This window comes from Mangifera indica, chromosome 18 (genome assembly GCF_011075055.1).
Source record: "Mangifera indica cultivar Alphonso chromosome 18, CATAS_Mindica_2.1, whole genome shotgun sequence".
Taxonomy (NCBI): Eukaryota; Viridiplantae; Streptophyta; class Magnoliopsida; order Sapindales; family Anacardiaceae; genus Mangifera; species Mangifera indica.
In genome coordinates, this window is record NC_058154.1 from 716,054 (window position 1) to 732,342 (window position 16,289).

General features: G+C 32.2%; 2 protein-coding genes across 3 annotated transcripts; both read right to left on the minus strand.

Moving 5' to 3' along the window:
• Positions 1-460: 460 nt before the first annotated feature.
• LOC123201392 (protein SLOW GREEN 1, chloroplastic-like) lies at positions 461-2,007 on the minus strand. The gene has a single exon (XM_044616875.1). It carries the CDS (start codon positions 1,893-1,895, stop codon positions 849-851), a length of 1,047 nt encoding a protein of 348 aa, XP_044472810.1. The 5' UTR covers positions 1,896-2,007; the 3' UTR covers positions 461-848.
• Positions 2,008-9,357: 7,350 nt separating this feature from the next.
• LOC123202356 (serine/threonine-protein kinase AFC1-like) lies at positions 9,358-14,017 on the minus strand. 2 transcript variants are annotated; one of them, XM_044618243.1, is made up of 12 exons: positions 13,688-14,017; positions 13,145-13,316; positions 12,622-12,648; positions 12,286-12,439; positions 12,153-12,201; positions 11,921-12,035; positions 11,613-11,704; positions 10,914-11,070; positions 10,775-10,839; positions 10,274-10,371; positions 10,076-10,181; positions 9,358-9,802 (listed from the first exon to the last, which is right to left on the minus strand). In XM_044618243.1, exons 1-12 carry the CDS (start codon positions 13,793-13,795, stop codon positions 9,746-9,748), a joined length of 1,200 nt encoding a protein of 399 aa, XP_044474178.1. In that variant the 5' UTR covers positions 13,796-14,017; the 3' UTR covers positions 9,358-9,745. The 2 variants fall into 2 exon arrangements, with proteins under 2 accessions (XP_044474178.1, XP_044474177.1); XM_044618242.1 differs by having other exon boundaries at positions 9,358-9,783; positions 13,688-14,014.
• Between the last annotated feature and the right edge of the window lie 2,272 nt (positions 14,018-16,289).

The window sequence follows — 16,289 nt, forward strand, 5'->3', positions numbered from 1 at the left end:
GTGGTCACTTACTCCTCATCCAGCATGTAAAGAGTGAAGATTTTCTTAAATTCAACTTAAGGAAGGCCTCCATATAGAAGAATTAAGATAATAACATGATTCACTGATGCAGTAGAGATCTTGCACAACAAATGAGCCACATGTAATTTAGGGGCATGGTGGCTGGCTTAGCAGTCGGCAAGTAACCATGAGTTTAAAACATTGCCAAAAAACCAGCCACATACATTATCAATTAAAACTGATGGGACTGTAAAATCAATAGTGAAAATGGGATGCACAGTTTATTGTCTCAGCACATTAAACTACTAGAGTTAAGCTGAATGGCCTAGGGACCTTTGCTCCATATCAGGACCAAACATTACAGAAACAGAAGCTCTTACAATAAGCCAGTCCATGACAAAACATTGAACAAACAACAGTCTCAACACTGCATAAAATGTCTAAGCACTCAAAATACAGGTATCACAAATTTCACCATCTTCATCAATTGTACAAAAGCCTCCCAAAGGGCAAGCATTCTTAATAGTGAGATACATAATATGAAAGCTTTATCCAGATGGCTCTAGTTAAATATTATTACATTAAACCTGTAAACATACACAGCACCACAAGAGAATAACAAAAACAATAGCAAGTGACTGTTTCTATATAAAAAGAGACTATAAATATTTATCTTCCCTAATATTTCCAGAGCTCAAATGTGCACGATTTGCAGTTATTTCCCACCCACAATTTAAGTTAAACAATCACTAAATGTACCCCAAAAAAACAAAAATGTAAAAGAAAGATTCTCACTAATAGACCAGGAGTCTTCAATTCAGATGATGAACAAGAACCAGCCACTTCTCTCAACTTCTCGATCCCATGCCCTCTCTTTCTACCTTCTCCCCGAAAAGCTTTTTTGCAAAAATGTCATCAGCAAAAAATTGTCTGTAGGGGTGATCATTTGGAACAAGCCTTCGAAATTTCTCAAACTGTTTCTCGGCCTCAACGTCATTATTCAACAAAGTGTATATAATTCCTTGACACAAGTAGGGCCTGAAATCCCTCGGCTCTTCCTTCACGAGCTCCTCATATACCTTCAATGCCTCTGAATGTTTACTCTCCATAACCCGAATTTGCGCAATCAATAATTTAAAGTTCCTTAAATCAGAATTCTTGTTTTCCTTCTTGCACTTCTGCATTGCACTCTCAATTCTCTTCTCCAAGTCCTTTAACGTATAGCCCGTGGCCTCATAAGCCATCACCAGCCCGTGAAAAGCCTCAACTCGAAGCGGGTCTTTTTGTAATATTTGCTCAAACCCTTTAGAGGCAGCCTCGAAATCCCCAGAATAGTTTAAAACTTGGCATTTCAACAACGGCCATTCAAATTCATCCGGTTCGACCTCAATTAACCGTCCAATAACTTCGATTGCCTCCGGTACTTTATGCGACTTCAATTTAAGCTCCAGGAGCAAGCGAAGAGCTTCAACATCGTTGGGTTGTTCACTCAAGTGCTGCTGAACATTTCTCTCTTTTTCTTCGAAAGTAAAATCCTCTGTCTTTTCCGATGATTCAGCAGTGGACTCCACCGTGGGCGCCTCGATTGGGGAAGCAATTGCGGGTTTAATGTGGTGGAGGCGCGTGAAGAGTAATGCGGCAGCGGCAGCGACGGTTACAGAAGCTGTTTTGACGAGAGACCAGGCGAGTGGATTTAGAGTTTGGAGGAGGGAACGGTTCGGTTTAGGGTTTTGATGGGTGGAAGAAGAGGCTCTGACGGAGGAGAATTTGAAGGGTGTGGCGGTGGTTGTTCTGAAGGAGAGGGCAGAAATAGGTTTAGAAAATGATGGACGGTGGTGATTGAGAGAAAGAGAAAGGGGTTGGTGACGGCTGTGTACTTTAGCAAGGGGTTCCATTGACTTGAGATTTGAGGTTACAGGAGAAGGAAAAGAGGGCTAAAAGCCTAAAACCCTGATGATGACGATAATACAACGAAGAGGGGGAAGGGTAGGGAAGTTTCAATTTCAAAACCCTTGAGAGATGAGAACATCTAAAACGATATCGTTTCATAGGTAGGGCAATTCGGCCGTCTCTATTTAAAGTAGTTGGGCTTCTGTTCTCAAAGTAAATTTAATTTGGGTCAGTTTTTTATTTAAAAAATAAAATTTTGACAAAGGTTGATCATGTTCTCAAATAAAAATTATTATTATATCTGATAAAAAATATATATATATATATATATATATATGTATAAATTAATAAAAAATAAAAATTATTAAGTATAATTATTCTAAATATTTTTTATTATTTTAAAAACTAATAAATAAAGATAGTATATATAAATATATACATATTTATGTATTTAAAGTGAATACACATAGTATTAGACTTGATCCACCCATGATAAGTTGACTTGACTCATATCCAATATATTGTGCTTTACCAATATTACCCATGGTAGTTGTAGATAATTACAATACTGCTCATGTTAGTTATAGATAATCTAGTTTTACTCTCGATTTATAGACTTTTCTTAACCCTAGTCATATCAATTTTCAAAAAACTTAATAATTTAGTTTTCTGATTATGTCAATATTCCTAAATTTACTTGATTTTTATGAACTCTCTTTTTATTCTAACCCAAGTCTAATTCCATTTTGACAAAGAGTACAATTGATTTCTCTAACAGAATATGATGATAGTGAAAAAAATAAAGGATGAAAGAATCTGTGCAAATTAAGCATGGAATATTTGGTGTGGTGGCTAAAGTAATAGACAAAAGAATATGTACAAACCATGAATATTTGGCTATAATATGTTAATTATGAATATATAAAAATTAGGGCATATATAAATAGGTTACTTTGGAAGTAAATGTATATACATGTTTAGAAATATTAAATTTAAAATATGGTATAATAATAAGATACAACAAAATTATATACATCCAATGACAATTTTCTTTCATTCAAAGTTTGAAAAGTTATTATTTTTTTTTTTAAATTTTGAAACTATCATCGGAGACGACAAATTTCTCATTCTTGACTTTTCTCTCTCTCTCAATATCTCTCCTTCTTGGTTTTTCTCTCCCTTTTGGTCTCTCTCCCTCCCATCTTCGATTGTCTTTGTCTGTGACAAAGACAAAGACCAAAGTCTTTTGGTCTAAAGTAATATTCAATCACATTATGATATATCATTTAGATATCTAATTGAATATTTAAAATGGATATATATGAAATTGGTACTAACAAGTAAGATGACGGATTGTACTAATTAATCACTATTTGAATCATTTTCTCTTCAAACTTCCTCCAAAATGACCATCCAAACATTGTAAGGGCAAAATTGTCATTACTTATAAATAACATGAAAAAGTCTATGGCACCTCGGATATAATATTAAGAGTGGATGGAATTGGTACTAGCAAATAAGATGATAAATTATACTAATTAATCACTATTTAAACCATTTAATGTATACTAATTCTCTTCAAACTTCCTCCAAAATGCCCATCCAAACATTGTAAAGGCAAAAATGTCATTACTTATAAATAACAAGAAAAAGTCTATGGCGCCTCCAATATAATATAAAGGGGTCGTTTGGTTTCAGTTTTTGAAAATTACCTTGATAATCTATCTTTTTATTTCTTTGTTTGGTTTATCAGTAATAAAACATTACAGTAATCTTCTATTGTCAATGTTGATGTAACGGGTAATATAGATGGTAATCTGATTACCACCTTCACCTTAGGTATTTAAATATTACCAAGGTAATCTTGATTTTATTATAATTATATTATTACTTATTAATTTTTTGAGACAAAAATAAATTTATTTTTAATTAATATGACAAATAATATAAAAAATATTTAAAAATAATTATATTTAAGGACATTTAAGTAAAATAATTTATTAGTAATATTTTATTATATCTTTAATGTAATCTTTCTATTTTGATAATAAAACATTATCCAAAAGTGGATGGTTGACTCTCTTAGGCTTGAAAAAATTCATTAGTTTGAATGTGTTAAAAAACCCATAATTCTCGGAAGAATGCTTCTGGGATTTGAACTCATGATCTCACGGTTTAATATCCCCCGCATTTACCACAGGGTAATTAATTAAAATAAACAAAATTTTAAGCGTTTATACGTTTTTAGGTCACTCTAGAAAAGTTTTACCAAAATAAGCAAACCGTATTTTTTTTTTACCCTTTTTACCCTTATGTTGAAAAACCAAGTAAAAATATTTTTTCTGAGAATGTGCGTCGGTTTATGATTGTTACGATGGTGGCTAGGGATTTTACAATGAAACCCTAAATATGTTGAATTATGTATATAGATGTTTTTAAATGTTTTGAATGCTTAAAATGATGTAGTTTCGATGTTAATGGATGTTTGGAAGTGTAGCCGTTGAGAGACAAAAGCGCACAAATTTACAGTGTCGTGCAAACTGCGCAAATGTATAGTGCCACGCAAACTACGCAAACACTGTTCACACCACGTAAACACTATTCACATCGCGCAAACCGCTTGCAAAATCGCCAAAAATCCTATTCACAGACTATGATATCTACTTTTGCGCGGTGTGAACAGTGTTTACGCGATTTGCGCAGTTTGCGTGACACTGTACATTTGTGCAGTTTACGCGACACTGTAAATTTGCGCACTTCTATCTCTCAACGGCTACACTTCCAGACATCCATTAACATCGAAACTACATCATTTTAAGCGTTCGAAACATTCAAAGACATACATATACATAATTCGACATATTTAGAGTTTCACTGTAAAATCCCTAGCCACCATCGTAACCACCATAAACTGACGCACATTCTCAGAAAAAATATTTTTACTTGGTTTTTCAATATAAGGGTAAAAAGGGTAAAAAAAATACGGTTTACTTATTTTGTTAAAACTTTTCTATGATGGCTTAAAAACGTATAAACGCTTAAAATTTTATTTATTTTAATTAATTTCCCTTTACCACACAATCCATACTCTTCTATTGTTGATCAGGTAGCCCCCAAAATATTTAAAATAATTGTTATTACATTTCATTATTTTAACCCGCCTAAATTTTATCCGGAGGTTCACGTGTGCTGGAGTTTTACAATTATTATTAGGCCAAACGACTATTTCCCACCCAAGGTATGCTGTAATGACAAGTTTCCCCCCTTTAACTATGGAAATACCAAACACCCACCCATGGCCAGTTAAATTTAACAGAACCCTAACGCCTGAAAATTTTATCTCCTTTTGCCCCCCTAAAGTTTGAAAACAAAAATTTCCCCCCAACCTAAGTTTAAGAAAATGGCAGTTTCACCCTAGGGTTTGGTTTTGAAATCTCCGGCGACCTCTCCGGCTCCGTTGCCGACGGCTTCTCCCTCCCGAAGAATCCTCTCCTTCCGGTGATCGGTTTCCTCCCATTTGGAGGCCCGATCGTCGCCGAAAAAGCGGTGGGAGACGAAGAACTTCGTCGGGGAAAAATTTGATACATATAATATCATTTACAACCCAAAAATAAAACTTAGGAGAGTTAAGATTAAAATATTACGAATAAATTTTAAATTAAAAATAAATATAAATAATTATATTGATAAATCGTCCATCAACTTTTAATGATAAATTATAAGTTATATATATATATATATATATATATATATATATATATATATATATATATATATATATATATATATATATGTGTGTGTGTGTGTGTGTGTGTGTGTATAAAACTTTCTTCGACATGATTTCATCTTTTGAAAGATTGTAGAATGACTTCATTTTTATAACAGCTGGAATTGGATCCAAATTAATCTGACTTAATCTTAAAAATCGGCTTGATCTGATTCAAATTCATTTAGTTTTAATTCAAGTCAAATTCAAGAAAGAATATTTAACTCATTTTTAAAACTGAATTGAATTCAAGCTAAGGGTGTTTGGTTTAAGTTTGACTTGAATTTATAATTTAAATATATTGTTTGAATTCATGGCTCAAGTTCTATACGAATTCATGATTCAAATCGATGGCTTAAATTTGTTGTTTAGATTCATAGTTCGAGTTTGAGACTAATTAATAAAATGATATCATTTTACTCAAATAATAGACAAAACAATATTGTAAATGAGCCACGAACTTGAACCACAAATCTAACTCACGAATTCGAGCCATAAATTCGAATTGAACTTAAATCAAACTGAACCATTTTTTATTCGAGTATACCTTGTCCCACTATTAATTTTGGCTTGATAAATTCAAGACAAACTCAACTCATATTATTTTTTATTTAAATTAAACTCAAATCAGAGGGTGTTAAGGTTCGATTTGGTTTGTATCCACCCCCATAAACAATTAAAGGATCATTCAACCATTGATAAATTCATTAAACCACAAAACAACATATTCGGACTTTTTTTGATATTTTGTTTGAATATTACAACATGATTTCATCAACATAATTTTCTTTTTTTTTCAAAAGCAACCTAAATGTAATTTCATCTTTAAGGCGTATTATAAGAGTTGTTCTATTAGAATCTTTAACACAGGTGTGTTAAAATTTTTAACACTTAGCATAAAAAGGAGATGAGAGACACAGTTGGCAACATTTTTCGTTTTGACAGGAAAGAGTGAGAATACATTTTTTTTTTCAAAATAAAAAGAGACATGAGTTATATTATATCGTATAATTGAAACTAAACTCAAGGGCAAATTTTAACTTTTGGAAACTTTTAGACATTTTTAAAAAGTTAGGTGACTCTCCTTAACCCCACTTTTATCTATCAATGACAATTCGAATAAGAAATTAGAATTATCGTAAATCATTTGTCACATGAAATTGAAGTTGGTCTTACATGAATTTAGGTGTCTTGTTTGTTTTCTTTTTAGGATATAAGCAAAAGTACTTCAACTATCACATTCATCTCTTGTACTTGTCAACCCTAATCTTTCATCTCTCCTGTTTAGTTTGTCAGTAAAAACGTAAATTATTTATATTTTAAATATGTTATTTTGAATTTTTAAATCTAAAATATATTAAACGTGTATTTTATACATTTCTCATATTAAATATGTATTTTTATCATTTTTTACGGTTTTTTTATTTTTTTTATGAATTTTTTAAAATACAAAAAATGTCTCATGCATTTTCTTTTAATTACATAATGTCGTAAATATATAGAACAAAAAACCAATTTTTTGTAATCCAAACCCATCATCTCAACCTGATAATGTTTTGTGATTATTGAATTTTGATTATATATTATATTATATTAAGTTTAATGATCAATTAGATACTTTATATTTAAATTATTAACTAGAAGATTTATAAAAAATGTTAAAATTATAATTGATATTATTGTATTCTTAGAAACATATTATTAACAGTTTGTCATATTAAACCCGTATATACACACTCTGTATCCAAATTTTATAACCGTTTTTTTATAAATATATTTTTCATCATTTATCATATTATACTTATATAATTTATGTACTATATTTTTCTGTATTCGTATAGAGCAATACTATGTGTATCCACTTTGGGTATACAAATGTATATACACTCATATGTGTCATCATATGATTGGTTATTGTTTTATTATTAATTCAAAATTATTCAATCACATGATGATACATATAAATGTGTACATATTTATATATCCAAAGTGGGTACACATAGTTTTATTGATCCGTATATCCTAACTAGGCCAATTTATACTCAGCTTATTTCCTCAACCAAATGATGTTGCTAATGAGACAGTTCACATTGAGAATGAGAAAGAGACTCGAAAGAAAGTGTTTGTTATGTTTCAACAATCCGCATTTGAGACAAGGCAGACTGGCAGAGGGCAAATTACTATAAAATGGAATCTGTTGGGACCATTCTTGAGGACTTGTCCACGGAGGTTGCTGATCTTGATCTCAAATAAATTCTTTCTCAGTTTTTAGTGAAAGCCATCATTTTGCAGAAAGCTTGTCTTCCCACTACTAAATCTGGCACATGGAGTAAATTTTCGGACTAAAATTATATACACCCAGTTTTGAGTATTTATTTAGATATTTAGATAATGTATAATCATATGAGTGGATATTATTTTATCTTTAACTTAAAATAATTCAATTATATTATAATATATCATCTGAATATGTAATTAAATTATCGACATTGAGTAAACCTAGTTTTATTAAAATAATAATGCATTGAATAATTTATTTAATATAATAATTATAAGGTTAATTATTGAATCCAAAATTTTATTTATTTAATTTAATTAATTTAATTTTAAAAAAAATAATTTAATTTAAATAGAATTCTTAGTTAAAATAATAATAATAATAATAATAATAATGCGCTGAATAATTTTATAATCAAAATGCAGGTTAAAACATATCATTTCCAGTACACCTTAGCCATTATGCCTTCTTGGTGAAATTACAGCTAGACTTGACAAGGACCTGGCTCCATCCTTGTTACTTCACATTCATATTATAATGTCAAGGTGGATAATGTTAATCTAATTAGATAAATATTATTTTATTTTTAATTTAAATTATTTAATTATGTAATGATATATCATTTAAATATCTAATTAAATATTTAAAACTAAATATTTATAATTTATAATTTTATTGACATATTATTGAGAAGACAATTTGTCTTCGTTCGACAAAACCAATAGAGAGAAAGACCGGCGATGGGAGGAAAAGATAGTAAAATGGCCAACTGACAACGAGAACAACTTCTCATCACTAGAGAAAGAAGAAAAAAACTTAAGGGTAAAAGTAAATTTTTCAAAAGTTAATCATTAGAAAAAAAATATTAGTTTTTCAAACTAAAACGTTTTAAAGTTTAGAGATAAAATGACAATTTTATCTCTTATAACCGACAATTTTAGTTAGATTTAACAATTTATAAATAGATATTTCAGTTTTTGAAACCTCACAGATATGTATATAAAAATTGGTTACACCTTGGACGGGAATTAGTCTTTTGGCCTAAATTAATTAATTATCCAAATTGGCTCTTTGCAACAATCAACATGGGCAATGTCACTTTTGATTTTAGCATGAAGCTCAAAATGGGGCAAGCATACATTTATAGACATTATTTAAGAGTGGTGTAACGATGTAATGATATGTCTAACATCAATTTTAATTAAAAGATTTGCCTTTCTTTAAGGCCATGCCTCCATACAATCATATAATGAATGATATGTCTCGGTTGAATGTCTGAGACTTCGCCCGAAAACATTCCGGCAATCATTTTCAACTTTTTCAGGCAACGCCCGCTGCCGGAGACTTAAACTATTGCTTTAAGATTTGAAACGACAAGGAATGCATAAAGGATTAGAGCAAGAAAGATAAAATTGCAGAGAGAGAGCCACCAAAACAAAAGTAACAAATTTGGCATAGAGAACAAAGTAACATATTTTCTTTCTTCAATAATATCAGAAAAAAAAAAAAAAACACTCAGAAGGAGACGGAGAAAAACATATATTTCATCACTATACAACAATCATCATACAAAGCAAATGGCTTTAAAGATTATCATGCAACTTGAGCCAGCCTTGGACATTATTTCCTTCTTTCACTTGATTACAAAGATTACCCAAGCTCATCTTCGGCAATGGATGCGGCTTTGCAATTACAAGGGATAGCCATACCTTCTCAAATCTCTAGTGAAGAAGGGATGTCTTAGGGCTTCTCTTGCTTTCAGCCGCTCTGCTGGGTCATATCGCAGGAGACCTTGCAAAAGATCTATCAAATCACCAGCAGAGTGATCTACATGCTGCATTATTAGATTCTGCGGGCAAAAAAAGAAACTGGTATATATAGATATAAATCAAGATCAGTTGATCATAGTTATGCTCTAAGTAGCATGTTTACTTTGAGCCACAGAAACAGAAGGAAACTAAAAACAACAAAGTAACCAAAAGCAGCCATCTAGTGGCACAAAAACTCCGTGACTGATTTTTCATGCAAGGATTTCACGTACTACCCCCAGACATGGCATGAAATCATTGTAAACAATCACAATGCTACACAGAATATGATTTCAATAAGAACATTGAAGCATGCAAACAATGAATACTTACTGGAAGACGAGGTAATTTCCAAACTGCCCTCAAGCTTTCTCTTGAAGTTGCACCAACAGGCCAATCCAATCGTGCACCTCTTCTAAAATATTTCTCAGCACGGCGGCTGCAACAAGATCATGCTCAATCTAAGAATTCCCACCACTTCAAAGAACATAAGAGTATCTGGAAAAACTAAGGCAAAGTAATGGTTCTTACTCGGCTCTGACAGTCATATGTTGGGGTAATGGCCCTAAAACCCTCTCCATCATGGCAAGATGCTCCAAATTCTCATGTGTTTGGAAGAGAGCCTCACCCTGATCACAAAATCATTGAAGAAAATAAGGTAAACATCAAATTCCCTACTTCACAAATCATGCTAAATGGTGGTTGTAGTGCTCATTACTGGTGATGAGAGATTTATATGAATGATTTCAATGATAGAGGTACTCCAACCATAATACATGTAAACAGACTATCTATAAAACCCAAGCAATGTAAGATTTGGACCAAGAGCCAATCAAATATGGGTAATCAAACATGGATGATAAAACAACTTGGCTCTAATTCCATGCAGACAAAGCAGATCCAAAAGTGAAGACTATTTGGTGAATAGCCTATTCATTAACTAATATGGGATACACTAATACCAAAATGCAAGATAAATCAACTATAAACCAAAATGTGAGAGCAGGAACATACTGATAAGGAGTTACTTACAGAGCAAAGTTCAACTAGGATGCAACCCACACTCCACAAATCACAAGGATAATTCCATCCAAGGCCTACATAAAATGCTTCAGAATTTGATAAGAAGAAATAAATACAACTACAATGAAATAATGGAAGAAATCATTACCCAAAATAACCTCTGGTGCACGATAATGTCGTGTTGACACTACATAACTGTGATCCTGATGTTCAAATGTTGTGCTTCCAAAATCAATAAGCTTAATGGCACTTGACTTGGGCAGACTCTTGAAATAGGAACCATCTTTAGTGGACCGTGATAGAAACTATATCGCATACGAAAGAAAATGAAGAGATGTCAATTACTAAAATCTCCAGTTTTGTTGTTATCAGGTTTGAAAGCATGAATTCAATCATATACAAGATATGAAACACTGCCCCGTTCTTGCCTGAGTTCCTTTCAACTTAACATGTGACCTATGTGGTGACTTCATAACCACAGGGAGGGCTCCACATAAACAATTTGCAATATAAATATTAAATACTGCATCATAGTCAACTTCCTCATTCACTTCAAAGAAAAGTTATCCACCATAGATTAATAAATGCAACAGTTCTTAGTCCCTAGTTCTTAACCAGCTTCTTATCACAGTCAACTTCCTCATTCCTATCCTGCTCCCAAAACTACCAGCATGGTACAAAAGAATATGATATAAATAAAGCCCCAGAACATTATATATTTAATTTAAGGGGGCCACAACATATCAATTTTAGTTCATCTATCACTTCCCCTCATCCATATCCATGTAAAACCATCCAAAAAATATGCTAGGAAATTAAGAGCAAGTCTTGCAAGAAAAATGCTTACTCTATAATCCGGAACTTTAACATACTCAGAAGAAACAAGAAGAATGTTTTCCGGCTTCAAGTCAGTGTGTATAAGGCGTAAATCATGCATAACTGCAAACATAAAGAAATGGAATGAATAAACAACAGGCACAGGTCATAGACATTTTCAACAATCAATTGACACTTATCCAAACATAAACTACTTTAGGTTTTAATAAAGTTCGAATCTGAATCCACTATTAATGCCAGAATCTCATTTTCATGATAAGTCTATCAGCATCAAGTAGACAAGATATAGATAAAAATGAGCAAGAATTTTCCACACACATGCTACAGACTCCAATAGTTGTCTGCCAAGCTCCCGAACAAGGTCAATGGGAAATGAACGATAGCTGTTTTTGCGGAGAAAATCGTATAAGCTAGGTCCAAGCTTCTCAAAAACCTGTTGAAACCATTTAAATTCATCCGCAAGTTTCTTAACTCACAGAATATTCAGGCATGAAAGAACACGCAGTGCCCCTTCAAATTAATCAAATCGCAAATACCAATAAATACTTACAATACAAATATGATTACGATAGTCAAACCAATTCCGTATTTGCACACAACTGCAAAGATTAAAACCGCTTACACCAAAATGACCTCAAACTTCTACAAAAATGAGAGAAGAGACTAAAAGACAACATTCTTACCGAGTGCCACCAACATCATGCCTTGCAAGCCTCTGTAGAACATCAATTTCAATCATAGCAGCTTCACGGTACTTATTTAAGGAGCGAACAATTTTGATTGCCACAACTTCTTTCTTTTCATAGTCAAAACATTCCAAGACTTGCCCAAATGTCCCTGAAAATGTGCCATCAAAGTGATTTCAATAACATAAAATGCCAAACTAATATGTGTCCTTACCGGCACCAGAAACACCATGCAACAAAAGAATTGAATGAACAAATGATAAAGAGAAAATCAACTCAAGGAAAATGGAAACAAGGTAAACATACTGAAAAAATAAATAGGAAGACACTAACCTTCACCCATTTTGCTGAGAATTCTATCTGTAAAAATGAGGAAAAGAAAGCTATTAGTGAACAAATTATGAGCATCACCAGTGGACTGAAGAACTGATTAAATGCCATCCCACTTATATATGGAGCACAACAAATAGTTGAGATGTCACACTGCCATAATTTCTCACACTAGAGTTGAAAAAATACATTTAATGATGCATAAATCATATATCACAAGTGGAGGATTCCGTATCTAAAATTCAAAGCATAGTTGATACCCTTAACATTACATTGTCGATTTGCCGTCTAGATCCATTAAATTTCACAGCTTATGCAATATACTTAACATTACATTGTCGATTTGTCATCTAGTTCCATTAAAATTCAAAGCATATGCAATATACTTAACATTACATTATCGATTTGTCGTCTAGTTCTGTTAAAATTCAAAGCATATGCAAAATACTTAACATTACGTTGTCTAATTTGTCGTCTAGTTCCAATTAAGAGGAGATAACTCCCACAATTATGGTAATATACTTACAGCGAGGAGACAAATTTTCGCCTATGGCAAAAACATAATGGCCATCTTTGTCATCTGGTCTCCATGGAGGTGAACCACTCCGGGGAATTCCACCATAAAACAAAGATGAGCACACGTAATTCGGCAGTTCTCCATTACCAAACTGCTGCCCACAATGTAAAGCCGGAAGAACCTGCACAAGACCCACAAAAAGCGTGACAAAAAGATTATTTATATACGGCAAAATAAACCAGATATAATTATGTGTGCCAACTTAAATCACGAATCCCATATATTTCACAAATTATCCGAATATTGACGATGAGAAACAGAAAATCACTGGCAACAACCTGTAATCGAATTGTATCAAGAAAAATTGGTTCCATAAGTGTTAGAAATCATTATCTTTGGACTAATACATGTTATAACCTTGTAATTCAAATCGTTAATTATTAATAAACAGAAAATAAACATACGATAGTACATAAAATTGGAAATAACAACAAAAAAAATGAACATATATAAACAAATTCATCAAATTAAAACCTGAAGAGAAATTGGTACCTTTGGAGGAGGGAGAGGAGGAGGGATATCCCATGTTAAACGAGGTCGTTTCCTTGGACGCTTGTCCATATTCTTATGTGGAAACTCTAAAATCCTTTGTGTTTCCATTTCTTTGCTATTTTAAATTTTTAATTGAAATTAAAAAAATGTTGAGACAGCCATAAATCAAATTTTATTTAGAATGAAAGAAGTTTCAAATTAAAAAAAAAAAAAAAGGAATAGAAATCGAAGAAAAAATTCGAGTTTTTGAAACCCTAATTAGCTGATGACGATCTTTGATCTTAGGGGAGAGAGACCTGGGGAGCTAAAGCTGTGGCGAAATCTAACCGTTACCAGGTGTTGACTTAACTCGAAATGGCGGTTAGTTTCTTACTATAGTTAACAAGTGGGTCCCAGATTAATTCTGGGGACCACTTGTGCAGGTTTTTCGTGACGCGTGTTTTGGTGAACCCACTGTGGGCAGAAAATTTATTAACTTTAAATTGGGCTTAAAAGCCCAAATTAATCAAGAGCGTTTTTACGGGACGCATGCATTTTGGTGGACTCACTGTGGCGCCGTAAATTTATAACTTTAAATTGGGCTTACAAGCCCAATTCAATGAAGAGCTCGCTTAGGAGCCTAATCCAGGTCAAACAACTTCTGGTTTTAGGGTAATTTAAATAAAAAATAGTTAAATTCGAAATGTAATAAATTATAATTAAAGATGGTTTGAATTCTATTCTAATAAAAGTAATTAAGTTTGGGTTTAACTCAAGTTTTTTATTTAAATCAAGGGGTTTATATTTATGATTCGAATTATTGACTCATTAAAAAAACGATTTCGTTTATTTAATAGTAGGTAAAATAATATCATTTTAACAATTATTTAATATATTTTAAATTGAATTATGAACTAAATTTAAGTCAAATCGAGTCATTCACCTAACTTACAAATCAAATTGATCTGAACTCTCTTTTAAAAAATGAGTTGAATTTTTTAATTCGAACTCAATTTAAATTCGAATCAAGTCAAACCAAATCGAACTAATTTTTGACTCTGAGTTTGCTCGGTTCGAATGCAATCTTCATGAATGACCTCTTATATATTAAACAAATTAATAATGTTAAATTTTAAATCTTACAATGATGATTCTAATACCCTGTGACGAAGACAAAAAGAATAATCATTTTTATGATTGAACCAATACTCCTATTATGAGTAAAGTTTGATTACCGTACGATTTTACTATTCACACATGAAAAGAAGTTTGCAAGCAATTTCTTTTTGCAAACCTGCAAAACAAAAGAATCCCTACAAATAAAAAAAAAGGCGGTTCATGTGAATTTTTAATATATTTAAAACTTCAAGGCTTGTATCTTTTACTATATATATATTAAAAATATCTCGACGAGATCAAACGCTCTATCCACTAACACCGTTGATGCCGTCATTTGAATCTGATCGATTTAGAAAGAATGACACGCCAAGTTTTATGAGTGAGTGATTTCTACTTAAATTTATTTACATTTTGTTGATATATGAATAAATATTGGTGTTTGGTGTTGGTATATGAATAGATCTAGGTTTTAAAAAGGAGATTTTGTTATGTTTATATAGTTTGGGCGTGTGATTTGAAGTATTGTTTGATTTGACTTATCTAAAACTAGAATATCTTTGAAGAACAATTAGACTATATTGTTTACTAGGCGATATGTATATTGCCTACCTTTATCAGATGATAACGTCTAACCCGTAATAGGCAATATCTTATGTTACTGCTCATAGTATGTACCAAAATCATTTTTCATTTGTCAATTTGCAGAAATATTGAATCAATATCTAAGAGAGAGCATACAGGTTTCATGAAGCGTATAAATTTACTGTGCAAATGACCGTCCGAATGAATATGGATGTTGTTAGCATCATAAACCAGAAATTGACGATAATGCAATAGGAGATATTCTAGACGACCTGTTTTGACCGATTCTTGGGTTTGGAGGAGACTCGCTTTAGTGTCGTTCTTATGCATGCAGTGCTTTTCTGTCTAAGTAATCGAAGGCAACATGATAGAGAACTATAGTTTCGAATAATTAGTGTGAAAGTATGTTTCGGTCCGGTAAAGTTTACATTTGTCATTGGTCTTTTATTCGAAGATGACACAAATGTGTTACACTATGCGAACTATTTAAGAACTCCTAGATTGATGTTAGAATACTTCCTAGGGCTTAGTAAATCGTTATGATATCAAGACATCAAGGTGGTAGTTGATAACCAGATTTGGGATAAGAATGATGAGGTTGTTGTAAAGTTTACAGTTTTGTATTTAGCACTTACCTCTTTTGAGGATAGATAATAGAAATGTGGTATCTAGTCAAATATTACATTTAACTGACAATCTAGATACATTTAGTTGGTATCCATAAGGTGTTTCGTCATAGAATAAAATAGTAGACTTCATGTGACAAGGTATACATGGAAGATATAAGTATTCCCTGCATAAGTATGATGCATACACAAGACCACCCCTGTGATCAATTACCCGGTTATGGATTTTCCTATTACATTCCAGATAAGTAGCACATTATTAATTAAATAAAAAATCTGATTGCATGTTATCGTTA

What these genes read in the sequence shown, in the direction of transcription:
- LOC123201392 (XM_044616875.1), bottom strand. Translation starts at nt 1,895, where the DNA reads ATGGAACCCCTTGCTAAAGTACACAGCCGTCACCAACCCCTTTCTCTT.
- LOC123202356 (XM_044618242.1), bottom strand. Translation starts at nt 13,795, where the DNA reads ATGGAAACACAAAGGATTTTAGAGTTTCCACATAAGAATATGGACAAG. An exon ending in CTCCTCTCCCTCCTCCAAAG is followed by an intron (nt 13,317 to 13,687) that starts GTACCAATTTCT and finishes GGTCTTGTGCAG; the next exon opens with GTTCTTCCGGCTTTACATTG. An exon ending in TGCACCAGAGGTTATTTTGG is followed by an intron (nt 10,840 to 10,913) that starts GTAATGATTTCT and finishes CATTTTATGTAG; the next exon opens with GCCTTGGATGGAATTATCCT.